We start from the raw sequence: 26,328 nt of genomic DNA, 5'->3' as shown, positions 1-26,328 counted from the left end.
TGATTTAACTCTTCTCCGAAGCGTAAGCTATATTCTTGTGATATATCAACTCTCCAGAACTTTACAGCAATAATATTTAATTATTATCTGTGTACTGTGAAGAATCTCTTCTGGTTGAATTGCATGTTACTTGTATTTGTTACAGAGGATGATGGGGAGATCTCCACATATACGCTAATCGCCGTTTTGTGTGGATTTTTCAAGTGGAGTGAATGACAGTAAAGTACCTTAAAAAGTACCTACGATACTGACATCTGTATAGTAGGGGTAGGACCAACAAGTAGTTCAACCCTTTAGGTCCAAATTGAGACTTCTGGCATTGAGTTAATGCTATTTATTGCGTGATTAGAGGGGTGTCTGCTATTTATGAGTGTTTTTTATGTTATTTATTGCGTTGAAAATATGTGTTTATTGACAATTTATGGCTGTGAAAGTTGAAATTCGTAGAAAATACAATTTGACTGAAGGTTATCTTGAAAAAATAAAACTTTATTGATGTTTTTGGTACGTTCTTTTATCATTTATTATTGAATTTTTAATAGAACACCTGAATTCTCAGAAATGAAGCTTGAAGGTTTTTTTGAGAGTTGATGCAAGGCCAAGTAACGCTTTATTATTGCCCATATACGAATTCTTTGAAGAATTCTTTGAAGATTTAACCATTTTTGTTGGAGGATACACTTGTGATTCTGTATTGGTATTTATAACGTGACACTGTCCTTCAGCCGAAAGGAGCCGTGAAAAAATTAGGATTCACCGTTAGATACAACCATCAGATTTAATTACAGAGTGGCCTTCACATAGATACCAGAGTCCCCCTCAAAAAGATTTTTGGAACACAATTGTGCAATTTAGTTACTGATAAAAAAGAAACTGTTAGGGATTATTGTCTACTTTTTTAGAGAGCTTTGTGAAGATTGCATTCTAGGAATGTGAATGTCCTTCAAGAAATTTTTTACTCCCTTACAGAAAAAAAAAAAGAGAAAATAAAACCCAAAGTTGACATTGAACTTGGAAAAGCTTTATGTATTGTTCCCCTTTTACGTATCAGTTAGGTTGTTACATGAATTTGTTTTCCTCGAGTTTTTGTAAAGATTGTATTGAAACGAAACATTCTTTCTTTTATTGTTTATGACTGCTGTAAAGAGACCCGCGCCGGATCTCATATTGAACGCAAAGGTAGAAGGGCGTGGGGGACTGAGTTGCCCAAACTTGTTTTGGCGGGAAGACCTGTTTACAAAAATTGTTATTGTGAATGAATGAATATTAACACCTATGATTAAAAAATGTATATGCATTATGTAATGGGCATGATGTATGATGAAATCATTTTATGATTTGTAAATATTGTGCCGTATGGTTATATCACTTAGGTTATCTTATATCAGTTTACTCTTCATATCATATCATATCATATACTTCATATCATAACAATCATATCATAACAATCCCATTATGATAAATAAAATGATGGAATGAAGAAAGTGAGAGGAAAACTCACGAGCAAGGTGTTTGCTCACTACAAATTTACTTGATTGGAAATCGAACCAAGATATTTCAAGCAGTGGAGATGTGGATTGTAGCAGCAATGCACTAAATACTTAGAAAATGTTTAAATAATTGTGCAACCTAGGATTTACCAACTAACAGAGAACAAGACTTTTTTCACTGTGTTACTAGCCCTTAGAAAGTGAGAGGAATCTTTATTTATTTAGATATTATTGATTGACACTTGTTTATGTTGAGTTTAGTAAAATGGTTTTGACGAGGAAATAAACCAAGAACCTCATATACTAGAGACTTCTTTACCACTGAGACTATATGAATTTATTAAGTTTAATGTCAGAGAATTATTCTGTTAGACTAATTTATATGAATCCATTTTTGTCGTAATATTTCCTTTATGAAAAAATAAAATAGCGTAATGAGGAAGTGGGAGGAAACGGGGAACTTTAAGAAGACTTATGAACTTGATGCTGATTAGTACAATTTATATAATACATTTTTTTTTTGTTATAAGAATACTAAAAAATGATTTGGCCATGCTTGACATGAGAAAATCCACCAGCAGAGGTAGATGCTCTACCATTGAACTAGTTTGTACCATTATTAATTATATTAATTGGGTTCCGCATGAGCTGATTGATACAGAATTTTTATAACTAGATTTGATTTGTGTTGATTTTTAGATTAGTGTGTCTTTTAACAACGAGGCTATATGAGACATGAACCTACAGTTTTATCGTAGAATTTGAACTATACACCTCCACCGGGAATTGAACCCGGTTTTTATGCCAAAGGCACCTGTTGGGAATTGTGTTGAGTTGTGTTGATTTTAGATTAGTGTATCTTTTAGGAGCACAGCTATATGAGACGTGGACTTTTGCAATTAACGTAGAATCCGAACTATATACCTCCGCCGGAAATCGAGTTATTTTAATTTTAGATTAGTATGTATTTTAACACCGAGGCTATATGAGATGTGAACCTACGTGGAATTCGAGCCGCATGACCTTTTCCTGGGAATTGAACCCGGTTTCCTACGCCAAAGGTACCCACCGGGAAACGAATTGGAAACGTTACACATACTAATAAAAATGAAGTTAGGACCACATGTATTAAAGGCATGCATGATGTAAGGAAAAATAAGTGGTGAATGCATGGACATGTATGTCATGTGTACAGTAAATGCAATACAATGTTTGTTATGAAATTGATTAAAAATACATACTTGGTGAGGTTCTTAGAACATAATTAATTGCCATACTTTAATGAACTTTAGTTACACATATACTAATTATATAATGAGAGAAAAAATACTCACAGAATCTATAAAACCCGATGGTAGACTATTGGGCGTCTTATTGCAGTTTGAAGGACAGGATTTCTTACCCTTGGAGTAAGAGGGAAGGTAGAATTGCTTCTTTTTTTCTTTTTTTTTTAAATGTTTGTATCCATTCCGTTATTGCTATGAGGGTTATCGACCATATAGAATTCCAGAGAGAGAGAGAGAAAGAGAGAGAGAGAGAGAGAGAGAGAAAAAAAAAGTGGTTTACAATCTTTTAGAGGACTCTTTTTTATTATTATTGTATGGAATTGTGAAAATTGGCGTGGGTTTCTTCTGTTCAATATAAAAACTGAATTTTGAAGATTTTTGTCATTTCAAGTTAGTTGGATAGATTGTGACGGTGTTCTTGCTTCGAAGTTGTTTTTTTTTTTTTTTATCGGCGCTACTTCATTTGTTCTTATATTTGAAAAGGTAAGTGGACTTCTGTCTTCTTAAATATATTCAGATAAAAATTCATTTTCATTAATTGATTACAAGATATGAAACATTTTTAATATTATTATTATTGGAAAATTATCTTAGAGTAATTCTTGTTGATTGTATGAATTCATTTGGAAATTATTATCTTCTTTTTGTTTCATATCACATTTATTTTACCAAATACATGCAAGCTGACTTATAGTATCCTGAAAACATGACATTTTGAGAAATAATTGGATTTTGTTTTTAATTTCTTAGACTTAGCTCATTGGATTGAAAAATTTCTTCATTTTCGGAAAGGATTAATTTTATAATAAATATTCATTTGATTTTTCTTAGCACTGATTATTTTTTGTAATAGAAAAATTCAAATATAGTAATTCATTTTTTCTTTCTTTTTTAGATTATACCATTTCCAGGAGTTTGAACCACGCTTCAGAAAGAATTATCAGGTAAGAAAAATAATATATTTCTTATTATCATTATATAATATGTAATGTTGAAGACATACAAATGTTTATTTTTTCATGGAAGACCACAGAATGAAATCAATATTATTAGTTGGATATTAACCGTATCTAGAATACATATTGCTTTTAAAGTTTAATTGAAAACAAACATTTGTCGTTATCATAGGTATTTTGCCTTTATTGATAGGGTACAGCTGAGAAGCTTCTATGCTCCACCGCTAACCTTTTTTTTTTTTTTTTTTTTGCGTGCGATCTTTTAGTTTTAATATTAACCCTTTCCCTCTTTTTCCGTTATTATACCCTCTAGGATATCACTCATGATAGATTATTTTCTTAGGCAATGATACAACTAATTTCTCTTCCTAATAATGTCTAAAAATATTCTTTTTCACCCAACACTTCTAACATTCTGTTATTTCTTTTTGCTTTACCCAACTAATTCTTACCATTTTTTCCACATCTACATTTTGAAGGCTTCCAGTTGATTTTTTTCCCCACTTAGGAAAGCGTAACAAGCATGAGGAAAACGTAAATTACAAACAGTAGACACCAAATCCATGTTTTTAGCTATGAAATGAAATCAGTGCAGAGCTTTTACGTATTAGTTGAATTCATATTTTATATTTGGACTGATCGGAAGACAAATGGTGTATTATTAAACCATGTTTTATATACGAACACATTTATAAAAATTATTGAGTTATCGAATTAATAGCCTTTTCACAACTAGACTATATGAGACGGGGACCTCAAGTGAAATATATCTTTTTCTCGTGAACCAAGTTAGGATTTTTGTTAACGATAAGTATAATAACTAAGTACGATTTTTGTGCAATAACTAGGCTATATGAGACGGGTCCTAGTGATTATCATTGAATCTGAACTACATGGCTTTGCCGAGAATTGAACACCGCTCTTTCACGGTAAAGGGGTGCACGATAACTAAGAAGTTACAAGTAAATTTTATGAAATGTAATGTTTTACAGAAGATTAAGATCATGTTTTGAATTATAAGTCAGAATTACATCTATTTTAACACGTTTGTACAATATTTCCTTCAGTAATTGTACTATTTGCGGAAAGATATAAAGTGATAGTTGTTTGTGTGTATGATGGACCAAGATTTGAGCATTTATTGTTCTGAATGAAAGAAATCTTTATATTATTTTGTGAAAATGGTAGATGTTAGATACTGTATGTGATTACTAGGTTGTTTGAACAAAATATATCATAATATTTAGTGAATTTATCAGAAATAGTAATGAATTATTCATGGTAGATTAATCGATTTTTCTTTTTATATTTGGTCTTCCTGTTGGTGTTTTTTCCATATATTGACAGAATAATTAGATTGTTGAATAGAGTTGAACAGTATTCACCAGTTATGGTATATACTGATGATGTAAATTTAATAGGGGATGATAGGAGAACATTAGAAATAAATGCAGAGATCTTATGAAATGCTTGCAGGGACATGGCTTTAGAAATAAATGCAGAGAAAAGTAAATACACGAAAGTGCGTTGGGACCGTAATACTGCATTTTATGGATGCATTAAAATATTAAATAATACTTTTGATAAAATGGTTAGTTTCAAATATTTAAGATCAGTATTAACAGAGGAGAAAATCAAATTTACGGAGAAATTAAATGGCGACTAAAACCAGGGAATTCGTGCATTATTCGGTTCAAAATCTCTTGTTGTCGCAAATTCTGTTGAAGCTTAAAATATATAAAACGTTAATTATGCTTGTTGTTCTGTATGGTTGCAAAACATGATCGCTTACTCTGAGGAAAGAACATAGACTAAAAGTATTTCAGTACAAGATCCTGAGACGAATATTTGGACCCAAGAGGAAGGGGAATGTTGGAAACTTTATAACGTAATTTATTAGATTGTTTATTAAACATGATTAGGGTTGTCAAGTCTAGGAGGGCGTATGTTATGTAATATAGTCGTAATAAAAGAGGAAAACGGTCATCAGGAAGACCTAGGCGCAAATGGGAGGATGGATTTCGCAGAGATACGCATACAAAGTAGAAACTGGATGCAATTATCTAAGGATGGAAGTCAGTGGAGAGCTTTTGTGAACGTGGCCTCCGGGTTTCATAGGCCATAGAGTTAGTTAGTTAGTTAGTTACTTGAATAAATAGATACTTATTAATGATAATAAGAAAACTTTTAAGAATATTATTTCACACTTTTCTAAAATAGAACTGATTGCTTAACAGATTTGGATTGCTTGTTGTTTTATAATATGATATCGTATTCTTAATTTGATTGACTGATTTACATATTTTTTTCATAAGTAATTATTTCCCAAACATTTTAGTAATGTTATTGGAAAAAATGAAATCTTTAGTTTCGCACAATTATATTAGATTAAATTATAATGAACGTAGAAAGCGTTTTCCACGAGAAAATGTAGAAACATGATGTTTGCGGAAGATCTAAACTGACAACATAAATCAAGTAATCCTTGCATCAGAAACGAAAGCTTTACCATTGATTTTTGCGTCACCCTTATTCATATTATTCTTATTGAATTAGGAATATAGTTTGAAATATAAACAGTGGTTAAATCACTCTACAGAAGACAAGATTTTCCCGAATTTTTTATCATCTAAGAATATGTTATACCGTTAGAACTCATGACATGTACACAATTCAATGAAAGGGTATCTTGACATATGTTGCCTTGCATTGCCTTTCGATTAAATGATTTGACAGTATATATCGTAGAAAAGTGTATATATCATTACATGTAGGTATAGAAAAGAATTCGGAAATTAGAATATAGAGTTGGACATCTAATCTTATTGTCCCCTTGAGGGATGACATCTCTCGGAGAGAGAATAATCCATAAAGAAAAATGTTTGTATAATCCCTACATGTTAGGGTACCCAATATGTTTTACTGTACTGTTGTATAATTCCTACATGTTAGGCAATCCAATATGATTCACTGTACTGTTGGGTTATCTAATTTGAACGATAACTGAGTTTTACGTCTGATGGTTATACCGCTACGCTAAAGGAAACTGTGATTTGTTGAACCATCACTTTACAAAAAGAAATCACTTAAAAGTATATAAAACCCCAACAAAAGCCAAGTACATGGTGTTTGTCCACCAGAATTTATAAAAAATGTGTGCAAACTTAATGCTTGTAATAAAAATGTTGAAATAATTTGCGGGCGCTAAGATTAAACCGGGACCCCAAGCACCAGAGGTGAACGCTGTATCACTGAATCACCAAAACCCCCCAGAAATTATTTGAATTCACTAAATTTTAGTTATTATTCTAAGCTAGGATAAAACACTTGAAAATAACCTGTGGGATAAGGAAGAATTGTGCTTGTTTTTCGTAACGAAATAATTTGATTGTACTGTCCAACTGACTTGATTATTTTCTTAAGGTATAAATATGCGAATTAACGCATATTTTATTCCAAAGACCATTAAGAATGATACTTGAGATGATTAAGGCAACGGTCCTTACGATACATTCATATTACAAGACCGATATATGAAATTAAAATTACATAGACTTTTAATTTGTAGAACTGAAGTTTAGTCTTGAAAATTTGTTGACTTAAAAGATCAAAAATTAATAGTATTAGAGAGCATGGTATTGCTAAAAATGATAGGATATAAGAAAGAAAGGAAAAGTATCGTTTCATTATCATAATAGAGAAATCTGCATGATTTATAGGATAAAATAATTGTCCAAACATAATTAAAGTCAAATATTTTGATATGTAAATTTATTAATATTTGAACAAATAGTAAAAAAAATCCGTTTCTTTATTATTTCAGATTATGGATTCCGAAATAACTTGCGACCATACTGCATGTGCTGTTCAATATTGTGAACAGAAGATTAAATTGAGGGGAATTAAACAGTTTTATTTTTTATCGGACATTTGTCCGAACAATAAAAAGAATTTAAAATCGCATTCATGCAGTGCCTGTGTGAATTCAATGTTTTTGGACATTTACACCAAAGTAAAAAAGAGACAAGAAATTTTAGGCTTACCTTGGGGTTTGGAAGGGAAATGGAAAAGAAGAAGAGAAATAATGCGAACTATAGAAGAGCAGGAGAAGAGCAGGAAAACCATGGAAGAGCAAGAGAAGAGCAAGAAAAAGAAAGAAGAGGTGGAAGATAATATTGAAGTCATTTTAGGGATATAATACACAATGAAAAGAAAAAGTGAAAAAAAAAGTGTACATAGAAATCAAGATTTGTAAATAGTAAAAAATAAAGTGATTTCTAGTTTAAAATTAATTATATTGAAAATTTGATGGTTTTATTTCAAGAAAATGTGACTCGTTCTTTTCCCATTTTAATATATCTGAGTTATTTTAAAATATTGTTTTCAGCAAAAAAAGACTTTTTGAGACATGAACCTGCAACTTATTATCTGATTTCAATCAGCTCAATTTGAATTGTTTTTTTTTTTCTTTTAAGAATTTTAATCCTATTTGAGACATGAATTTACAGAATAAGTTGATATCCGAACCACATAAACAATCAAACTCAAAATTATCGTTGTCAAATGTGGATATGAAGAAGATTTATTATTATTATTATTATTATTATTATTATTATTATTATTATTATTATTATTATTATTATTATTATTATTTTATTTAACAGTTATGATCTTTAGGCTAAACTAGACTATTGATTAAGGAAACTGAATGACAGAAAAATTAATTTTGTGCTCTCTCGCCAGATATCGAACCCAGAACCACGTGTACCAAATGCACATACACTAGTTACTTGGCCAATTATTATTATTATTATTATTATTATTATTATTATTATTATTATTATTTTATTTAACAGTTATGATCTTTAGGCTAAACTAGACTATTGATTAAGGAAACTGAATGACAGAAAAATTAATTTTGTGCTCTCTCGCCAGATATCGAACCCAGAACCACGTGTACCAAATGCACATACACTAGTTACTTGGCCAATTATTATTATTATTATTATTATTATTATTATTATTATTATTATTATTATTATTATTATATTTATTGTAACCGTATGGGACTTGTACGGTTATTGAAGCTGCTAAGATGACTAGAAATTTAATGGAAAAAACAAATCCTGAAATTGATGGTGAGTAAATTAACTGAAAAATATTCTTTGTTTACATTTGCTAACATGGAAAGATTCAGAAACGTTTCCCCATTTATAATTTAAGGTGAAGATCACTTCACACACTCATAATCACTTGAGAAAACAAGTTTTAGTTGAATACGGTAACCTCTCGTTTCCTCCTCTGCCTTCACCGCCCCTTGAGCGGAGTTTTACTGTTTGGGTGTTTTTCTAAGAAAAGAGGGTCTGGTTTTGGGAGGTGGGATTCTTTCGAAGAAAGCGAAAGTGGTGGGAATAACCTTTTAAGTATAAAATACTGTTAGGAAGGAAGGAAGGAATTCTGAATGTCTATAAGATTTGAAGGTTATCTTTTGCTATGAATTGTCTGTGCTTTCCAATGTATTTTTGTTTTTATAATATCATAGCAAAAAGTCTAGCAGGGTCTTTCAGATTTATGTTGCTATTAGAAATGAAGAATAAAATATTTAGTTGAACTTGAAATATACAAATCACACGGTGTCCTGTAAGACTTATGGCATTATTGAAAAAATCTTATGTGATTCTTTCGTTTTGAGATTGATTTGCGAAAATTGGAATCGAATAGGATTAAGATTATGATTTAGATTTTGGTCTTTTAACATCTAAGACCATTTACCACTTCACGTTTGAGGGGTAATGTTGTTCAACGAGCACACAATCCGTGAAGGGAAGGAAGGAATAAAGGATCCGGGGAGGAAAAAAGTGGTTTGGGACTTATAAGTTAGGTATCACCAAGGCATTTAACTGGTGTGGATGAGGAAAATCCAAGAAAAATTCATTCAAGGTGGGTGGACTTAAAAGTATTGTACACTTTTTTTGACCGAGTGCCTCCCACTGGGACTGCTTGCATCAAACTGGAATCGAATCATTGTGTCCAACTACATGAATATTTCATGTCAGTCTATTATTTTTTCTCATTCTATATTAATTAAGTAAAAATATGGTGGTTATTCCATATGTTTGAGCAATAAATATTCTTTGGATTGGTATAGAATTTTAGTTAAAGTATCATGGAGAAGTCCATTGAAATGAATTAGTGCTATAGCTTGTGATTCATTAAATTTTATAGAGAATCATGTGTTGGTTTTTGAAAAATACTATTTTCAATCAATCAATCCAAAGCAAATGAATGATCAATGATTAAATTACATACATTATGACATTCTTTGTAAAAATATGCATCTTTTAACGTCATTTAAAATGTGACTGTAAAGAAGAATGATGATTTCTGAAACAACACAAAATCTTTTAATGGTGCTTGTAGAACGAAAAAAGTTGAGAAAATTTGACACCTTGAGAGAGTATATATTACAGAATGTATATTACAGATAAAACACAATTTGAATAAAAAGTATTAGTTAGGATTGAAACTGATGAGTTTGAGTATTGAAACTGATGGGGTTTGAAGGATAATATTCTTTAGGGAGTACATTATCGGTGAAAAGGAATAAGGAGGAGTACAAGCTATAAGTAATGTACCATCCCGGCCTTTGCTTCAAATGATTAAATGAAAAAGAAAAACCCTGGAAAACTTCATTCAAACTTTTACAAATTTTGACAGAGCAAAACCGTAAGCGGGGATGCAACATAAGCATGAACGATAACGAATATACTAGGTGGATTACTGTAGTATTAATTCAAGAAATATACCAAGTAGCTTAGCAATTCTTTAGGAATAAAATACCAAAGAAAACCTTATTATTTATACATTCCGTTTACCAGACATTGTTAGGGTCATAATAAAGAGAGGAAAACAACCGTTAGGAAGACCTAGGGAAAATGTATCTTGCAGAAATAGGCATACAAAGTAGAACCAGTTGGGTATGGATAGAAATCATTCAAGAGCTTTTGTGATTGACGCAATGAATTTTGGGGGGAATGGGTTGTATTATTCGGGCTAAAAGATAATGAGTAAGAACATATAGAAGTAAAATACACTTCCACTGAGTGACTGTTATAAAAATTAAATGAGTAAGGTACTTTGTAGCATAAGAAATCAGTCTATCACTGACTTAATTTGATGAAGAGACCTCAAGTATCATAAGGAAACATTGTACCACTAAGCCGTCATGGGTATTAAAAATGAACACGTTGAAGATTAATGATGCAGTCTCAAGTTATATAAGGAATCATGTAATATAAGGAATCAAGTAATATAAGGAATCAGTTTATTACTAAATCAGTACATTCAAAATTCAATCAGGGACCTCAATTAGTGCAAGGAAGTACTGTATCACTGAGTCATCATGTATCATAAGTAAGCATTCTACCACTAATTCTTCATGAAGGATAATAAATGAGACATTCTCCATAAGAAAACACTCTATCACTGAAGTCTACATGGTGAAAAGAACACATGTACTATAAGGAAACAGTATAGCCCTAAATCAATCTAATGAAAAGACCAGAAGAAGTAGATGCAATCTAAAAACATGAAACTTGACTTATTATTCACTTCAAAATCTCTTGGTGAAGAATGTTAAGCTTAAAATCATGTATATTGTTCTAAAATATAGGGAAATGAGGTACTCTTGTCCTATACCCGAAAATAGATTTTGAAGAAAGACTTAGCCAGTAGATGTGAAAGCAATTAAAATAGATATCGCGGTTAAAATATAAATTAGTATAGAAAAATTGTGATGTTCCAGATTTCATACCGCATAGTTAAAATCTATGTGATATATTGTGTTATAGAATGTCTTTATTTATGTTATATTTATCAACTGTAGTGAGAAATAAAGTCTTTGGTATTACAGCAAAGCCGTAATCAGTTCGAAATCTAAGAAACATATTATAGTTTACCGTAAAATTTTTTAGGGGATCTTCCTTGGATACAAACTTGTGTTATACAAAAGAGAAGGCAAACGTCATGGCTATTCAAAATTACGATTACGCTTAGCAAGTTTACGATATTTCCATTCTACAGTAAGACTAAAAAGTACTTTCTTAGTTTTTAATCAGAGATACTCAAGCTTGCAGATACTCAGTAAAAAATACATAGATAGAGTAAAAACAAGGTACAGATACTCAATCTTGTAGATAGTCAGTAAAATTCATAGAGAGAGTAAAAAACAAGCTACAGATACTCAAACTTGTAGATAGTCAGTAAAATTCATAGATAGAGTAAAACCAAGGTACAGATACTCAATCTTGTAGATAGTCAGTAAATTCATAGAGAGAGTAAAAAACAAGCTACAGATACTCGAAAAACATGCAGATACACCATAAAATACATAGAGTAAAACAAGATACAAATACTCAAAACATGCAGATACGGCATAAAATACGTAGAGAGAGTAAAAACAAGCTACAGATACTCAAAAACATGCAGATACTCCATAAAATACATAGATAGAACAAAAACAAGCTACAGATACTCAAAAAAACATGTAGATACTCCATAAAATACATAGATAAAGTAAAAACAAGCTACAGATACTCCATAAAATACATAGATAGAACAAAAACAAGCTACAAATACTCAAAACAAGCAGATATGTCATCAAATACATAGATAGAGAAAAACACATACAGACGATACGTGCAAAAGAGAGAAAGAGAGAGATAAAGAGAGGGACGTGTAGATACTTAAAAACAATCAGAAAGGATGTCAACAAACAAGCTACAGATACTCAAAAAAACATGCAGATACGTGATAAAATACATAGATAGAACAAAAACAAGCTACAAATACTCGAAAAACATGCAGATTCGGCATAAAATACATAGATAGAATAAAAACAAGCTACAGATATTCAAATGCAAGCAAATACGTCCTAAAATACATAGATAGATTAAAAACAAGCTACAGATACTCGAAAAACATGCAGATACGGCATAAAATACATAGATAGATTAAAAACAATGTACAGATACTCAAAACAAGCAGATACATCATAAATAAATAGATAGATTAAAAACACATACAGAGGATACGTGAAAAAAGAAAGGGACAAGCAGAAAGGAGTTCAACAAACAAACTACAGATATTCAAGCTTGCAGATACCTCATAAAATACAGAGAAAAAAGAGAAAGAGAGAGAGAGAGAGAGAGAGAGAGCTACATTAGCAGAGGAATTTGTTTCGGGAACCGGGTAAGAATCATTTGTACTGTACGTGCAGTGCAAAAATGATCACAAATTTATTTCAGGAGACAATGTAAACTTAATATGAGAATATTTTATATTAAATATCTTCTCTACACACAAGATAAAATTTCACGACATGTCCAGACTTACGCCATGCCTAGCTTCCTCTATTTTTGTATTCCATAGTTAATCAATTAATTAATATAAGTGAGATAAAACATACAAATAGTATATTACATCAATAGGAATCTGAACCTTTATTATAAAGCTTTGAGAGCAAAAATGGTCTATAGATAGTCTAAAAATAGTCTTCCGTTGCAAGCGCTGCTATTGGTTAAAGGAATTCCACTCGCTTTCTTTCGCTTAGCATCAGCTAAACCCTTATTCGCTCAACGCGTAGGTGTGTAAGGGTGTGAGCGTTAGTCTACATTTTTTTTGCCACGGCTCAAGACATTTTGGCAGCACAATAGTAATTATTGAAACAAAGTGATAAACATATATAGTACGAGCAAAGTTGACATTTTCTTTTCAGTATAAACAAGCAAAAGTAAATGTATATAACATAATACTTAAAGAATATAGGGTCATATTTTATAAAAATATAACTAGTAAAAAATAAACATATTTCAATGAACGTGTTAATTCCTATATTTACAATGAAGTCACTAATATGAATTAAAAATATTAATTTCAAAATTAAAAATGAGTCAAGTGAGTAGTATTATGTTCAAATGTGGTCATACTTAAAAAATAGATCAAGTGAGTAGAGTTGGCACAAAATGTTGTCATATCAATGGAATTATAAGACAATAAGGGGAATCATACAGTAATATTTTGCACATTACATATTCTAATGTTTGTAAGTAAAATTGGAAACATCAGTGTAAACATATACGGATTACAGGAGTTAGATATATAGATGTGCGTATAACAAGTAAATATTGCAATTTATTACTTAACAACCACCTAATAATATAAATCCATTTTTCCGCACATGCGTTTATATTTCTGGCACGGATATAAACGTAAAACTGTACTGACAGGCCCCGCGCGCGCCCGGCGTGGGTATATTCGTGAAACCGCACTCACCGGTGCCGCATGCAGCCGGCGCGAATATAAACGTAAAACTGTACTCACCGGCGCCGCGTGCGGCATCCGCGTATAACAACGCGCGCAAATTTCTTATGGCTGTGCAATGCCATGTCACACTAGTGCTATGCATCCGATTGGCAAACAAATAATAATTAGTATTGCCAACTTTTCTACATAAATGATACATTATCATTATCAATTACATATTGTATATTAAAGACTATCTTCTCTTAATGTCATGCTCTGTGTATGGAATCATAGATATTAATTAATGCGTAGTAATGTAGTAAATGTCAAATGTAAAGGAATTCTAAGTGATAGAGTATTGTATATACATACATACATACTGAATAGTAAAAGCATTGGGTGTCAACAAAAATGCCTAATATGTTATACTCAACATACAAATTGTATAAGAAAAAATAGCATTCACAATATACACTTCTTATAATGTTAAAAATAAAAACATCGGGTTCCCTACATAATACATGCATTGACATGCAGTGAGTGGTATGCCTAATGTCTACCATATAGTTTACTTTGATTTTATTTATGTTTAGCAAATAGAATTGGTAGGTATATATGAAGTCAACCATTTCATATTCACACATTTTTTAAACCGATTTTTTATTCACCGTACCTAATAAAGCATATCACGCAAAGCAAACATACAATATATCATTTAGTATTGGTATGAACGATATATATTAGTATCTAATAAAGTATAGGAGTTCTGTGAGTATAATAAAGTAATAGTACATCATTGTACATATACACCCTAGCAGTTTGTATCGGTTCATTTCTTGCGCCATACATATATTTGTACCTTTTATATTTTATATTTAAGTATAGTAAATATGCATATTGCTATGCGTATATGTTGGATAGTAAACATCACGTCAAACATATTTTTATTTCCTTTCCGTTATATATCATAAACTATACAATACATAAATAAATAAGATGAAAATATGCGTGTTATTTATACTATACAAATTAATATCTACCTTATGATGCATATCAAATCATAAAATATGACTTCTTTTTTCTCATTATTGCAAATATTTTAGGGAAAAGTCGCAATAAATGAAAACGGTAAGTAACGTTGTCAGTTGCCGATAAACAAAACTGAAAATTTCCCCGCTAAAATTATAATACCTGTAATAATCCTTTTGAATATTTCTTAATGTAACATTTCTTTCAAAGCGAACTTTCTTATATTAAACAATACTTTTTTCTTTAAGTAATATTTTTCACTCAGTAGGTATATCATTGCTTATATTGTTGTTCTCTTGTTTGTGTTTGCCAGGTAATTTTAATTGTTAGGCTTCTTGTAGGAACAATACTGTTGTGAAAATATTAATTATTTTTCTTTCGTATCTTTTTAATAAATCGCTTTCTACAAAATTCCTTATTTATTTAACCTCTCGTAATAAATAACTCGAACACTTCGTGTGAGCGTACTAAAAGTTCAAACATATATAAAAATGAGTGAACGTTTCAAAAATAGTTGTTAAAATGTTTTCTTTTCTTTTGTTGTCTCTGTTTGCTACTAATTCTTTTTATGCTCTTTATATTTTAACTAACTAACTAGATAACTAACCTGATTTTATTTTCTTTCTTTTCTTTTGTTGTCTCTGTTTGCTACTAATTCTTTTCCATTCTCTTTATATTTTAATTAATTAACTAAATAACTAATTTGATTTTATTTCTTTTTTTTCTGTTCTTAGTGTATGCTACGTAATTTTAATAGTTATGCTTTTTGTAGGAACAACACTGTTGGAAGAATATTATTTTTTCTTTCGTATCTTTTAATGAATCGCTTTCTACAAAATTCCTTATTTATTTAACCTCTCGTAATAAATTACTCGAACACTTCGTGTGAGCATACTAAAGATGATCAAAATACTAATTATTTATTGATTCGTATGGCAAACCATACTCGTTAGAACCGCTACGTTGTAAACTTCTTAATAAATTGTTTCTGTTATACATGTTGTTGTTGTTAGTTATCGTTTAAGTTACAAATTATAATAATTATTAATTCAACATGTGATAAACACGAGATTCTAACGCGTATAGATACAAAATTTTTCTTAATGCAATTGCGTACGAAATTACAAACTAAATGCGTCTGGGTACGAGATTTCAAACTGAATGCACCTGGGTGCGAGATTACAAATTGAATGCACCTTGGTGCGAGAATACAAACCAAATGTGGCTGGGTACGAGATTACAAACCAAATGTGGCTGGGGACGAGAGTACAAATTAAATGTATCTAAATACAAAATTACATAGAAAACTTATCTGAATATAAAATTATTTAATAAGCGTATCTGGATATAAAAATTATAAACTAAATGATTTTAAAGAAATCAACAACGCTAAAATATTTTTATTCATATAATATTTATTTTTTTCCATATAAGATAAAGTGATTACATATATATAAAATAAAAAATGTAATAAAGATATGTATGTATGATCAAATAAAAATGTATTAAAGCATCATATATATTATGAATAGTAAATAAAATAAGTTATTTTAATTTTGAATTCAAGTAAATGTCATTGATAATAAAAATTGTAATATATATTTCCAATATATAACTTTCACTTCATTTAGTTATTTCACTAACAAACAAAGAAATGAATTAAAAATTATAAGTGAAATCTTTTTTCAAGAGAAATTCTAAAATTACATTGATGTAGTTTTTCTTTAATAAAATATTAAATAAAGCATAATCAAATGTCCAATCGTCAATTTCAGTCTCATGATACGAAGAAAAGACTTTGTACAGTTCATCAAAGGTATCTGGTCGCACCATAACACACCATGCATTATAACACAACATTTCACGGTCTAAAACAATGCATTCATGTTCATCTATAATACGGCTGTTTTGATAGCATCCGTCGCACAGAAGTTTATATTCCGGTTTCCATCTTGATATACATTCCAGCACACACAGTTCATTCACAGAAAGAAAAGTACATTCATACGTACATAATTTGTTTTGCAAACACATCTCTGTCTTTCTTTAAAAACAGTTCAACTAAATCATAAATATATGAATCTGAAAATGTAACTGATTCATATGCTAAATTAAATCTATTTAAAACAGTTTTGTTTCTTCTATAATTCTTATCCGAAGAACTAAAGTGTTTCTGTATGTAAAGTTCAAACACTATGTCACGAGTTTTCTTCTGAATTAAAAATTCCCACACAGTTTCTTTCAAACTATTATTAAATATTAACAAACATTTATGTAGTTTTTCGTCTGGTATTCTTATTGAACAAGGAAAGCACAGTAATGGTTCACTCAGCTGATAATTCTGAAAAAGTTCTTTCACACACAAATCACTTATTTTAAAACGATTGCACTTACAATTCACATTGTCTAATTCTTCAATTTCAATATGTGTATTAGGGAACACTTTTTCAAAATGGATTTCATCATCATATCGATAAAATCTTCTAAACGATTCTTCTATTTCCTGTGTAGGATATAGTATTTTCACTTTATCTTGTTCTTCTTCAGGAATATCAGGATCCCATGGGTGTTGATAAATAATTTTCTGATGCTTTTCACACTCAATCTGTCTCTCTCTTGGAGAGATATACTCAGAAACAGATACTCGCTTACTACACATCTTCACGAATACTGTTAACTTAAGTAATGTTCCTATGTACACAATCACAAGTCTGCACATGCGCACAAACTTTTAACGAATGCGCATGCGCACAAACTTTTAACGACTGCGCATGCGTCCTACGACGTTCCAATTATTTAGTTGTATTCTTGTACACTCCGTGTAAAACATCTTTATGTAAAAATATAAGTCTTGGAAAATCGGAATCAGACATTATCACATGAAATAAAATGCTTTCATAAAGATTATTAAAAATGCATTGTGTAAGAATATGGTCTTTCTTACTATGGATATTGTGTAAATCCATATAGATTTTCATAATTTCTTTGCACGTATCTTCTTTTAATAAAATACTACAAGCTTCCAAGTCCAACACTTCTTTGCTTTTCAACATACACATATGTCTAATGTCATTTTTGAATAAATAATTATAATAACATGCTCCACAAAGTAACACTTTGTTCGGTACCCATTTAATTATTGCTAATTTAATACAATTAATATCAATACTTGATTTATCACACGCACAATTCATTCTTGCACAAAACACGGTTCTTAACACCACGAAAAAGTACGTGTTCTAACAAGAAAATATTCTCGACAACTAAAACAAAGTATCAAAATCGTTTGTTCTTTCTTTACAACTATTGCACTCTAGCGGAAAAAATCTTAAGTTGTAAAACAGTGTTACTAACTTATATAAACTCTACACAAAATAATTTTTAACTACATATAAATCTTAATGTAATTTTTCCATGTTACCTTTCCTATCTAACTTTAGTTAGATCGTTTCCTGTGCAATTTTAATTGATATGCTTCTTGTAGAAGCTTTACGAACAATAGTCTTGGAAAAATGTTTCGAAATATTAAATATTTATTAATTCGTATTATTAACTTTAGTTGATTCGTATGTCAAAGCATACTCGGTAGAACAGCTATTCTGTGAACCTGTAAATAAAGTATTTGCTTTTGCAACTTGTATTTTGATGTATCGATTTCAGTGAAATCTCCTTATTTATTTAACCTCTCGTAATAAATTACTCGAACACTTCGTGTGAGCATACTAAAATGTTCGAAAATATAAAAAAATGTGTAAAAGTTATAAAAAATAGTTGATAAAATGATTCAAACACTTTGTGTGAGCGTATTAAAATGTTTTGAAATATTAATTATTTATTCTTTCGTGTTATGTATTATAACACTCGCAAAGTTTTTAATTATACATTTCTTCAAATATGTTCTTGTCTGCAATAATATTTAGTTCGTAATAATTTTATTCTTTAAATGTTTTCTTAAGATGAAGTAAACTAAAATGAAAAATTAATATAATACAAATATATGAAATAAAACTATGTATCAAATAATATAAGAAAATAAATATAAAGATAAGTATTAAACATGTATTAGTTTCCAACATTTCTTCTTAAAATATTTGATAATAACATTGCCTGACATCAAGTGTTGTAAATAATATTTTGTATAAACTTCACACCACACAAACACACACACACACACACACACACACACACAAAATTAATTTCTTCCGTAATACAAATATAGTTGCTAGTAATTTAAAGTTTCTTCTTCTTTTATGAAATATTTGCAATACTTATGTACATAAAATATTTGTTTTTATTCAGCACTTTTACTTTTATCTTTATCAAGAAGAATATCCACAAGATCACTTAAAAACACTTCACTTTTCAATAATTTAAAGTATGTGTTATAAAACGATTCTCTTGTTAGCAAACCGATAAAATGTGATTTCGCATACGTATAAAATATATTTTCTTCCACATCTATGTTTTCCATAATATCCTTTACTCGTGATTTCATAACGTTTTCATCCAAAAATAAACATTCATGTTCCATTTCATTAAAATATCCATAACTACAAGCAGCACATAGCAAAATATCTTTTGTTTTCCACTCATGTATTGCTTTCTTTATACAGTTCGTGTCTACTTTATTTACACTACATTTACATCTTATATCATTCTCCGAAAATATTTCAGTATCATCCATATATGATAATATCATCTTATAAATTTTTAAATTAATTTTCAAACACTCAAAAACAATTTCACGTAACTGTATTAAACTTTCCATAGTTATTTTACTTTTTATGTTAACTAATGCTATTGAAACAGCAAACTAAATAATTTTTATAACACCCAAACTAAATCGTTCGTGTATCTTCGTAAAAGTTCAAGAAAGTTCTGGAAATTTTAACATCATTCGGAAAACTTCGGCAATCTTCGGTAATCTTCGTATAAAATTCTTGGAATTACATAAAATTCTTGGAATTAGGTAAAATTCTTGGAATTAATTAAAATTCTATGAAATTCACGGTCATTTACCTTTTAATCACTTTTCCAGAAATCTCCAAACATTCTTCAATATGCGTACGTGACTAATCAAGGTCGAACTACTTCTCTGTCACAATAGAAAATATTTAACGCACACCTGTGTTCTACCTCTCCCCCAAACAAACATAAGCTTTTCTTAGAAATTCCAAAACAAACTTCTGCGTACGTGACTAATCAAGGTCAAACTACTTTTCTGTCACAATAGAAAAAATTTAACGCACACCTGTGTTCTACCTCTCCCCCAAACAAACATAAGCTTTTCTTAGAAATTCCAAAACAAACCTCTGCGTACGTAACTAATCAAGGTCAAACTACTTTTCTGTCACAATAGAAAATGTTAACGCACACCTGTGTTCTACCTCTCCCCCAAAACAATATAAGCATTTCTTAGAAATTCCAAAAACATCTATTGTTCAAGCATATGGTCAAGGTTAACGCAAATCCTGTCCACAATAAAAACTTTTAACGCACACCTGTGTTCTACCTCTCCCCAAACAATCATAAGCTTTTCTTAGAAATTCCAAAACAAACTTCTGCGTACGTGACTAATCAAGGTCAAACTACTTTTCTGTCACAATAGAAAAAATTTAACGCACACCTGTGTTCTACCTCTCCCCCAAACAAACATAAGCTTTTCTTAGAAATTCCAAAACAAACCTCTGCGTACGTGACTAATCAAGGTCAAACTACTTTTCTGTCACAATAGAAAATAATATAAACAATCAATAAAATATTATAAAAATAAAACATCTATTGTATACAAATATCGTTAAGGTTAAATAACATTCCTGTAAACAATAGACCTATTGTCAAATAACCTTCTCCTAACGCCAATGAATCAACTCGCTCTCTGATTGGTTAAACTACTTGTTGGTCCTACCTCTACTAATGCCATTTGCAGAACTTGATCATTTAAAGCACGATCCTCACTTAAGCTTCCTACAGCACTTACCACGTCTGGAAGTTGGTCTATGATATCGTCACCCGAACACTCACTCCCTGTAACAGTTCTTGCATCCTCAGTATCATTATTTACAACACTTTCGACAACTTTTACTTCTTCAACATTAACTTTCTCGGCAGAAATGACATCAGTTCTTTCTCTATCACAGATTATTTCTACACCACTGTCACTGCCTTCACCGTTCACACGACACTTTTCTTCATCTTCACCTACCATCTCTTTACTACTACTTTCAGCACCATTAGTCAAAGTCTTGTCCAATTCATCGTCTTCACTACTTCGCTTCTTTTCTTCTTCATCCCCTTCGCTCTCATCTTCCTCTCCTACAATTACTTCGCTTTCTTCCAAATTTTCCAAACTAACTGCACGCTCGGCAAGATCTTGTTCACTTACACATCGCTGAGTGCGGTCCAAAGGTGCTGATGGCGGCTTTAGTAAGTCTGTCTCGGAGTCACATTTCACTACATCTTCCCCCTTCTCCTCTTCTTTGGGAATTTCCGGGGCAGCTTCTCCGTTTGACTCCATTGCTGCTGGTCATCTAAAAAGGTTTATTCCTCAGTTTCAACCCATTAATTCTGTTGTCTTTGATGGTCTTTCTGAAAAAAATACAAAAAGAGAGAAGATATTTAGATTCTTGAAACATTTTATTTTAAAATTTAAATAAAACTACAATATATTCTTTATTATAAATTAACGAGAAATGTTACAGTTTCGGAAGTATATCACTTCCTTCCTCAGACTACTATTCCAACTGAAATCATAGATAACGTACTTGAGGAAAAATGATTCTTGATTGGTAGAGATAACAAATTATGTTACGTTATCTATGATTTCAGTTGGAATAGTAATCTGAAGAAGGAAGTGATATACTTCCGAAACTGTAACATTTCTCGTTAATTTATAATAAAGAATATATACAGCATTGTAAGAAAGTTATGTTTAATTTAGGTTCTTTTAATACCACATGTTAAGAACTTTAGAATTGTAAAATCAGTCCGAAAATGAAGACAAATAATTCAGAAGAGAAACTGTGTCAGTTAAGTTCCTCTGCCAAATGATTAGCACTTTTTCCTCTGTACAGGAGACCATAATATAGTTTCAGGTTAAAGTCATTTTTTTCAAAATTAGTGCTACTATACTATGCTTACTACTATTAAAAAAAAAAAAAAAGATATCGCAATACCCCATAGTTTTTATTTTTTGTTTTGTTTTTCGTAAGTCTTTCCTCAAGCATGTACTTGCATGCATCGAGATTGTTCAGTGATATTGAGAAACGTTAACTACATTTTTGGTCTTCTCGATAAAAATGTATTGCTTTGAAGAAAGGAAAAAGATATTTTGAACAATTATCCCTAACCAATGGTCGAGCATTAATTTCTACTTGTTCCATATTACACACATTTAGGGGGCGGAGGTAATCTTGAAATCCTATTTTATGTATCCCATTTAGTTTATGAGTTATATGCTTAGAACAAGGCCACCTCTACAATATATGCAAAATGTGTATTTGCACGGTGCGGCAAGCTTCAAGAAGCGACAAAATCTGTCATAACTATATTATTTAAGATAAATATTTCTTGTTGGAAACAGACTTCATGGTGATTGTAGTTAAATTTACTAAGCTTACCTATTTCAATACTACATTCATAAATCATGTTTAGGTCGCATTAGTTTAAGGTCACTTGGACAGTGCTAAAGCAAATGGTCAAACAAATCCCAGCATGACTTGATTGATTGTTGTCAAACACAAAAACTCAATTCTCGAATAGTAGCGAACACCTGTTTCAGTCGGTTAGTTATCACAGTTGTGATATGAAAACTAGTCTTACCTTTGTCAGAAACAAGTTCCTTATCATTGCAGATGGAAACAAGTTTTTTTAAAAAAAAAATAGATGTAGAAGGAAAAATCAAGAAATGAAGATAAACGAGCTAGTTGCACTGGAATTGCAAACTGATATATTGAGATTGATGCTCGATACTGAATTCTACAAAAAGGATTACCACCTTTCCTCTGCAGGTGTTTGCTTTCTTTCACTAACATAATAGATTATTATTTAAAGAAAAAAAGACACAATGAGATTGTATTTGTAGTGTTTAAGCCTTTCTGAGTGCGAGTGCCTTTTCTCTCCTTTTCATTGTTCATGACGGGGTAGCCTGGCCCTGGCTTAGAAACGCCAGGTTATATTACTTTTCGAACAGTTTTTTTTTCTGAAGTACTATGGAAATACTAGAAATCCACTTAAGAGAGTAATTGTTATAATTTGTGTTAGCTTTAGTCTATTTTGAAAAAGCGAGACTGCTGGAACGAAGTAATTTTGTGGTAGTGAGATCAATAAATAAGAATATTCGTAAAATAGTATTAAAATTACGTTGACAAAGTAGACGAATCTAATCATTTTAAATGGTTATGTAAAGGCAGACTCCAGCCAAACTACTTATGAAAACACGAAACAAAAAGGAAGAGCGAAAAAAAAATGGGAGTGTATTTCAATTTATGTAATTCGTAGTGTGGTATGCCTTCGTCGCACTGCGGATTTCGTCCTATTCTCTTCGTCTCAAACTCTATTACTCTTTTTTTATTACCATACACCAAATGATTTAACTGAATCCATATAGTGAATTAGCTTTCTGAAACAAAACGCTCATAACAGCAGAAAGTTTTATTAATTCTGATTTTAATTTGATCAATTTAAGTTATATTGAACTTTTATATAACACAAATTTACTTTGACCAGAAAAAAAAAAAGACACTGCTAACTAAAGTTGCAGAAGAAATAAGAATTTTAATATTTCTACTAGTTCATTTCATACTTCACTGTAGTTCATTTCAAACAAAACTTAAAAAAAAAAAAAAAAAATAGATCATATATAATCAGTGGACTAAAAAGCAAAGATGGTGCAACGATGCTAAAACCGTTAAGAATGTACATTTCAGCTAGTATTCTCGAAGTAACGGAAGTATCCTGGGAAAATGTATGCGCTCACAAACTCCTGTATATGGCATACTCCAGTGTTGATTGACATCCTCAACGGAACCATTTTATACAGGGTGTTTCAAAGTAACACCGATAACGTTTGGGAGGTGATTCCCGACACCAAGGTAAGACTAAAAGTATAGACCAACCTAGGTGCACGAATGCTTCCTTTCGGAGTTATAGGCTGTCGAAAACATTTTTTTTTAAAAAATAAAAGAACTTTAAAGGTCAATATCTCCAAAATTATAGGGTCTACCACAGTTAGGTCAAGCGCTTAGGAACTAATATGTACGCTATCCAAAAATACATGTTTCAGAATCCTGCGGTATTCATGCAACAATTTTTGTAGAGGGAGTTTGGTTACGGGCATATAATTTGAAGTACTCACCATCTACCTCTATCAAAATTGTTGCGGAAGTACCGCAAGATTCTGAAACATGGATATTTGGATAGGGTACATACTAGTTCCTAAGTGAGTCTTGACCCGACTACAGCAAGTCCGATAGTATTGGAGCTATGGACCTTTAAAGTTCATTTTTCAGGTTTTCGGCTGTCTATAACTCCGAAAGGAAGCATTTGTGCAAGCATGTTAGTCTATAGTTTTTAGTCATATCTTGGTGTGAGGAATCATCTCCCAAACGTTGTCTGTGTTGTTTTGAAACACCCTGTATATTTTTTTCTATTTGTCTTTCGCAAACGATTACGCCATTCCTTCAACAGAGATATTTGGGAGCTGCCGATTTTATTCACCACTGGGTGGGATCTACTGATTAATATAATCCCATAATTCCAAAATAATAGATTAATGAGCAGGCTTTCTTCTAGAAAATTTTGTCCAGCAAAATCAAAAAAATGAGGGGGGCTATGCTGGGGCACTATTTACTACGAATGTATCCTGCACTAGGGATAGAAAGGGTCCAGATTGAGTGGATCAGTAGGTAGTGGGTCAACAGGACGTGACCCACGGCGACGCACCACTCACGGAAACCCATTCTGACTCATCATGACCCACTCTGCTCAGTGCATTGTAGACAGCATCTCCTGAATGTCGGTGAATTTATCTACGTTTTACTTTCAAGGCCTCCATTTTTCTTTATTTTTTATTTGTTTCTTTTTATTTTCCCGAGATGAGTATATCTAAGAGTAAAAAAAAAAAAAAAAAGAAGAAAAAAAACTTCAAGCACTTTTGAATATTGATAGTTCTAATTGTAATAATTGCGATAGGATTTACTACTTGGCTTTCGATACACTGTCGAATTTTACATTTTTTTCTTTAACATTGGCCTATTTTACCTTGATTTGATACTTTCAAATTTCACCTTTTGTCCACTAAAAAGTATATGTAATTAACAAGGGAATAATTATATATATATATGATTATTAAATTGAAATTCATCGTAATATGGACCCATGACAAACAGCTGACCATTTTATATCATAAAAGTCAGATCCACCGGTATTGTAACAGAGCGGTGCTTGAGCGATTGACCGTAGAAATCCAAATATCGAATAGTGATAATTTCACAGCCTTGTTTTATTACAATTGTAAACTGTTTATTCAATTGAGATGAGGGCGTGGATCATGTGTCAAAGTCGGTCGCGGTGGATGGTTGATCATGGTGGGTCGAGTGGGTCAGAGTGGGTCACGGGTCAAGTTTTCATTGACGCCGCCATCACTGCCCTGCACAAAAGTTAGGTGTAATCGCAATCTAATTTAAGTTAGCTCCGGAGGGAGGATCAATTGGTTAAAAATGACGGTAAAGCATGACTGGAAGAAACACTGATTGCAAGTAATGATTTTAATCTGCAGATCCAAAACTAAGAAGAAACCAAAATTACACAAACAGGAAAAGAGAGAGAATAAAAAGACAATCACATTTTAAAATAAAAATCGAAAATTCACTCCTTTGTTGTTTATTTATATTTTTAACTCAAATTGCCTCTACTGATCATCTACTAATCGCGTTAACCACTAAAAATAATGGCATCTGCTTGAATCAACCAGAAAACCTATTATTAAATGATAATAAGGTTGACTAACTTGTAGCTATGTTTAAGTATTATTATTATTACGTAACTAATGCACGTAACGTCTCGTAGCTTGGAACTTCTTATGTCAACTTACACAACACGGCCAATTACACACTTTAGGGATGGCCAAAATATCCGGATAACGGATATCCGGATAAGAAATTATCCGGTATCCGTTTTTGAGGAAACGGATAATCCGGATAACGGATAATATCCGGATAATGGATATCCGGATGACGGATATCGGATAATATCCGGATAACGGAT

General features: G+C 31.2%; 1 protein-coding gene across 1 annotated transcript in view; it reads right to left on the bottom strand.

Annotated features, from left to right (window-relative positions):
* Window positions 1–26,328, bottom strand: part of corn (microtubule-binding protein cornetto) — a gene marked incomplete in the record, with an annotated part of 206,990 nt that overhangs the window by 62,606 nt on the left and 118,056 nt on the right. The window contains 1 exon segment of the mRNA XM_081770780.1: window positions 20,978–21,651. Within this exon segment, the coding sequence (XP_081626906.1) occupies window positions 20,978–21,580 (603 nt within the window).

Source organism: Thermobia domestica, chromosome 9, assembly GCF_964235325.1.
Source record: "Thermobia domestica chromosome 9, izTheDome1.hap1.1, whole genome shotgun sequence".
Lineage (NCBI taxonomy): Eukaryota > Metazoa > Arthropoda > Insecta > Zygentoma > Lepismatidae > Thermobia > Thermobia domestica.
Note: the sequence above shows the minus strand (reverse complement) of the source record. Positions and strands in the feature narration are given on the sequence as shown.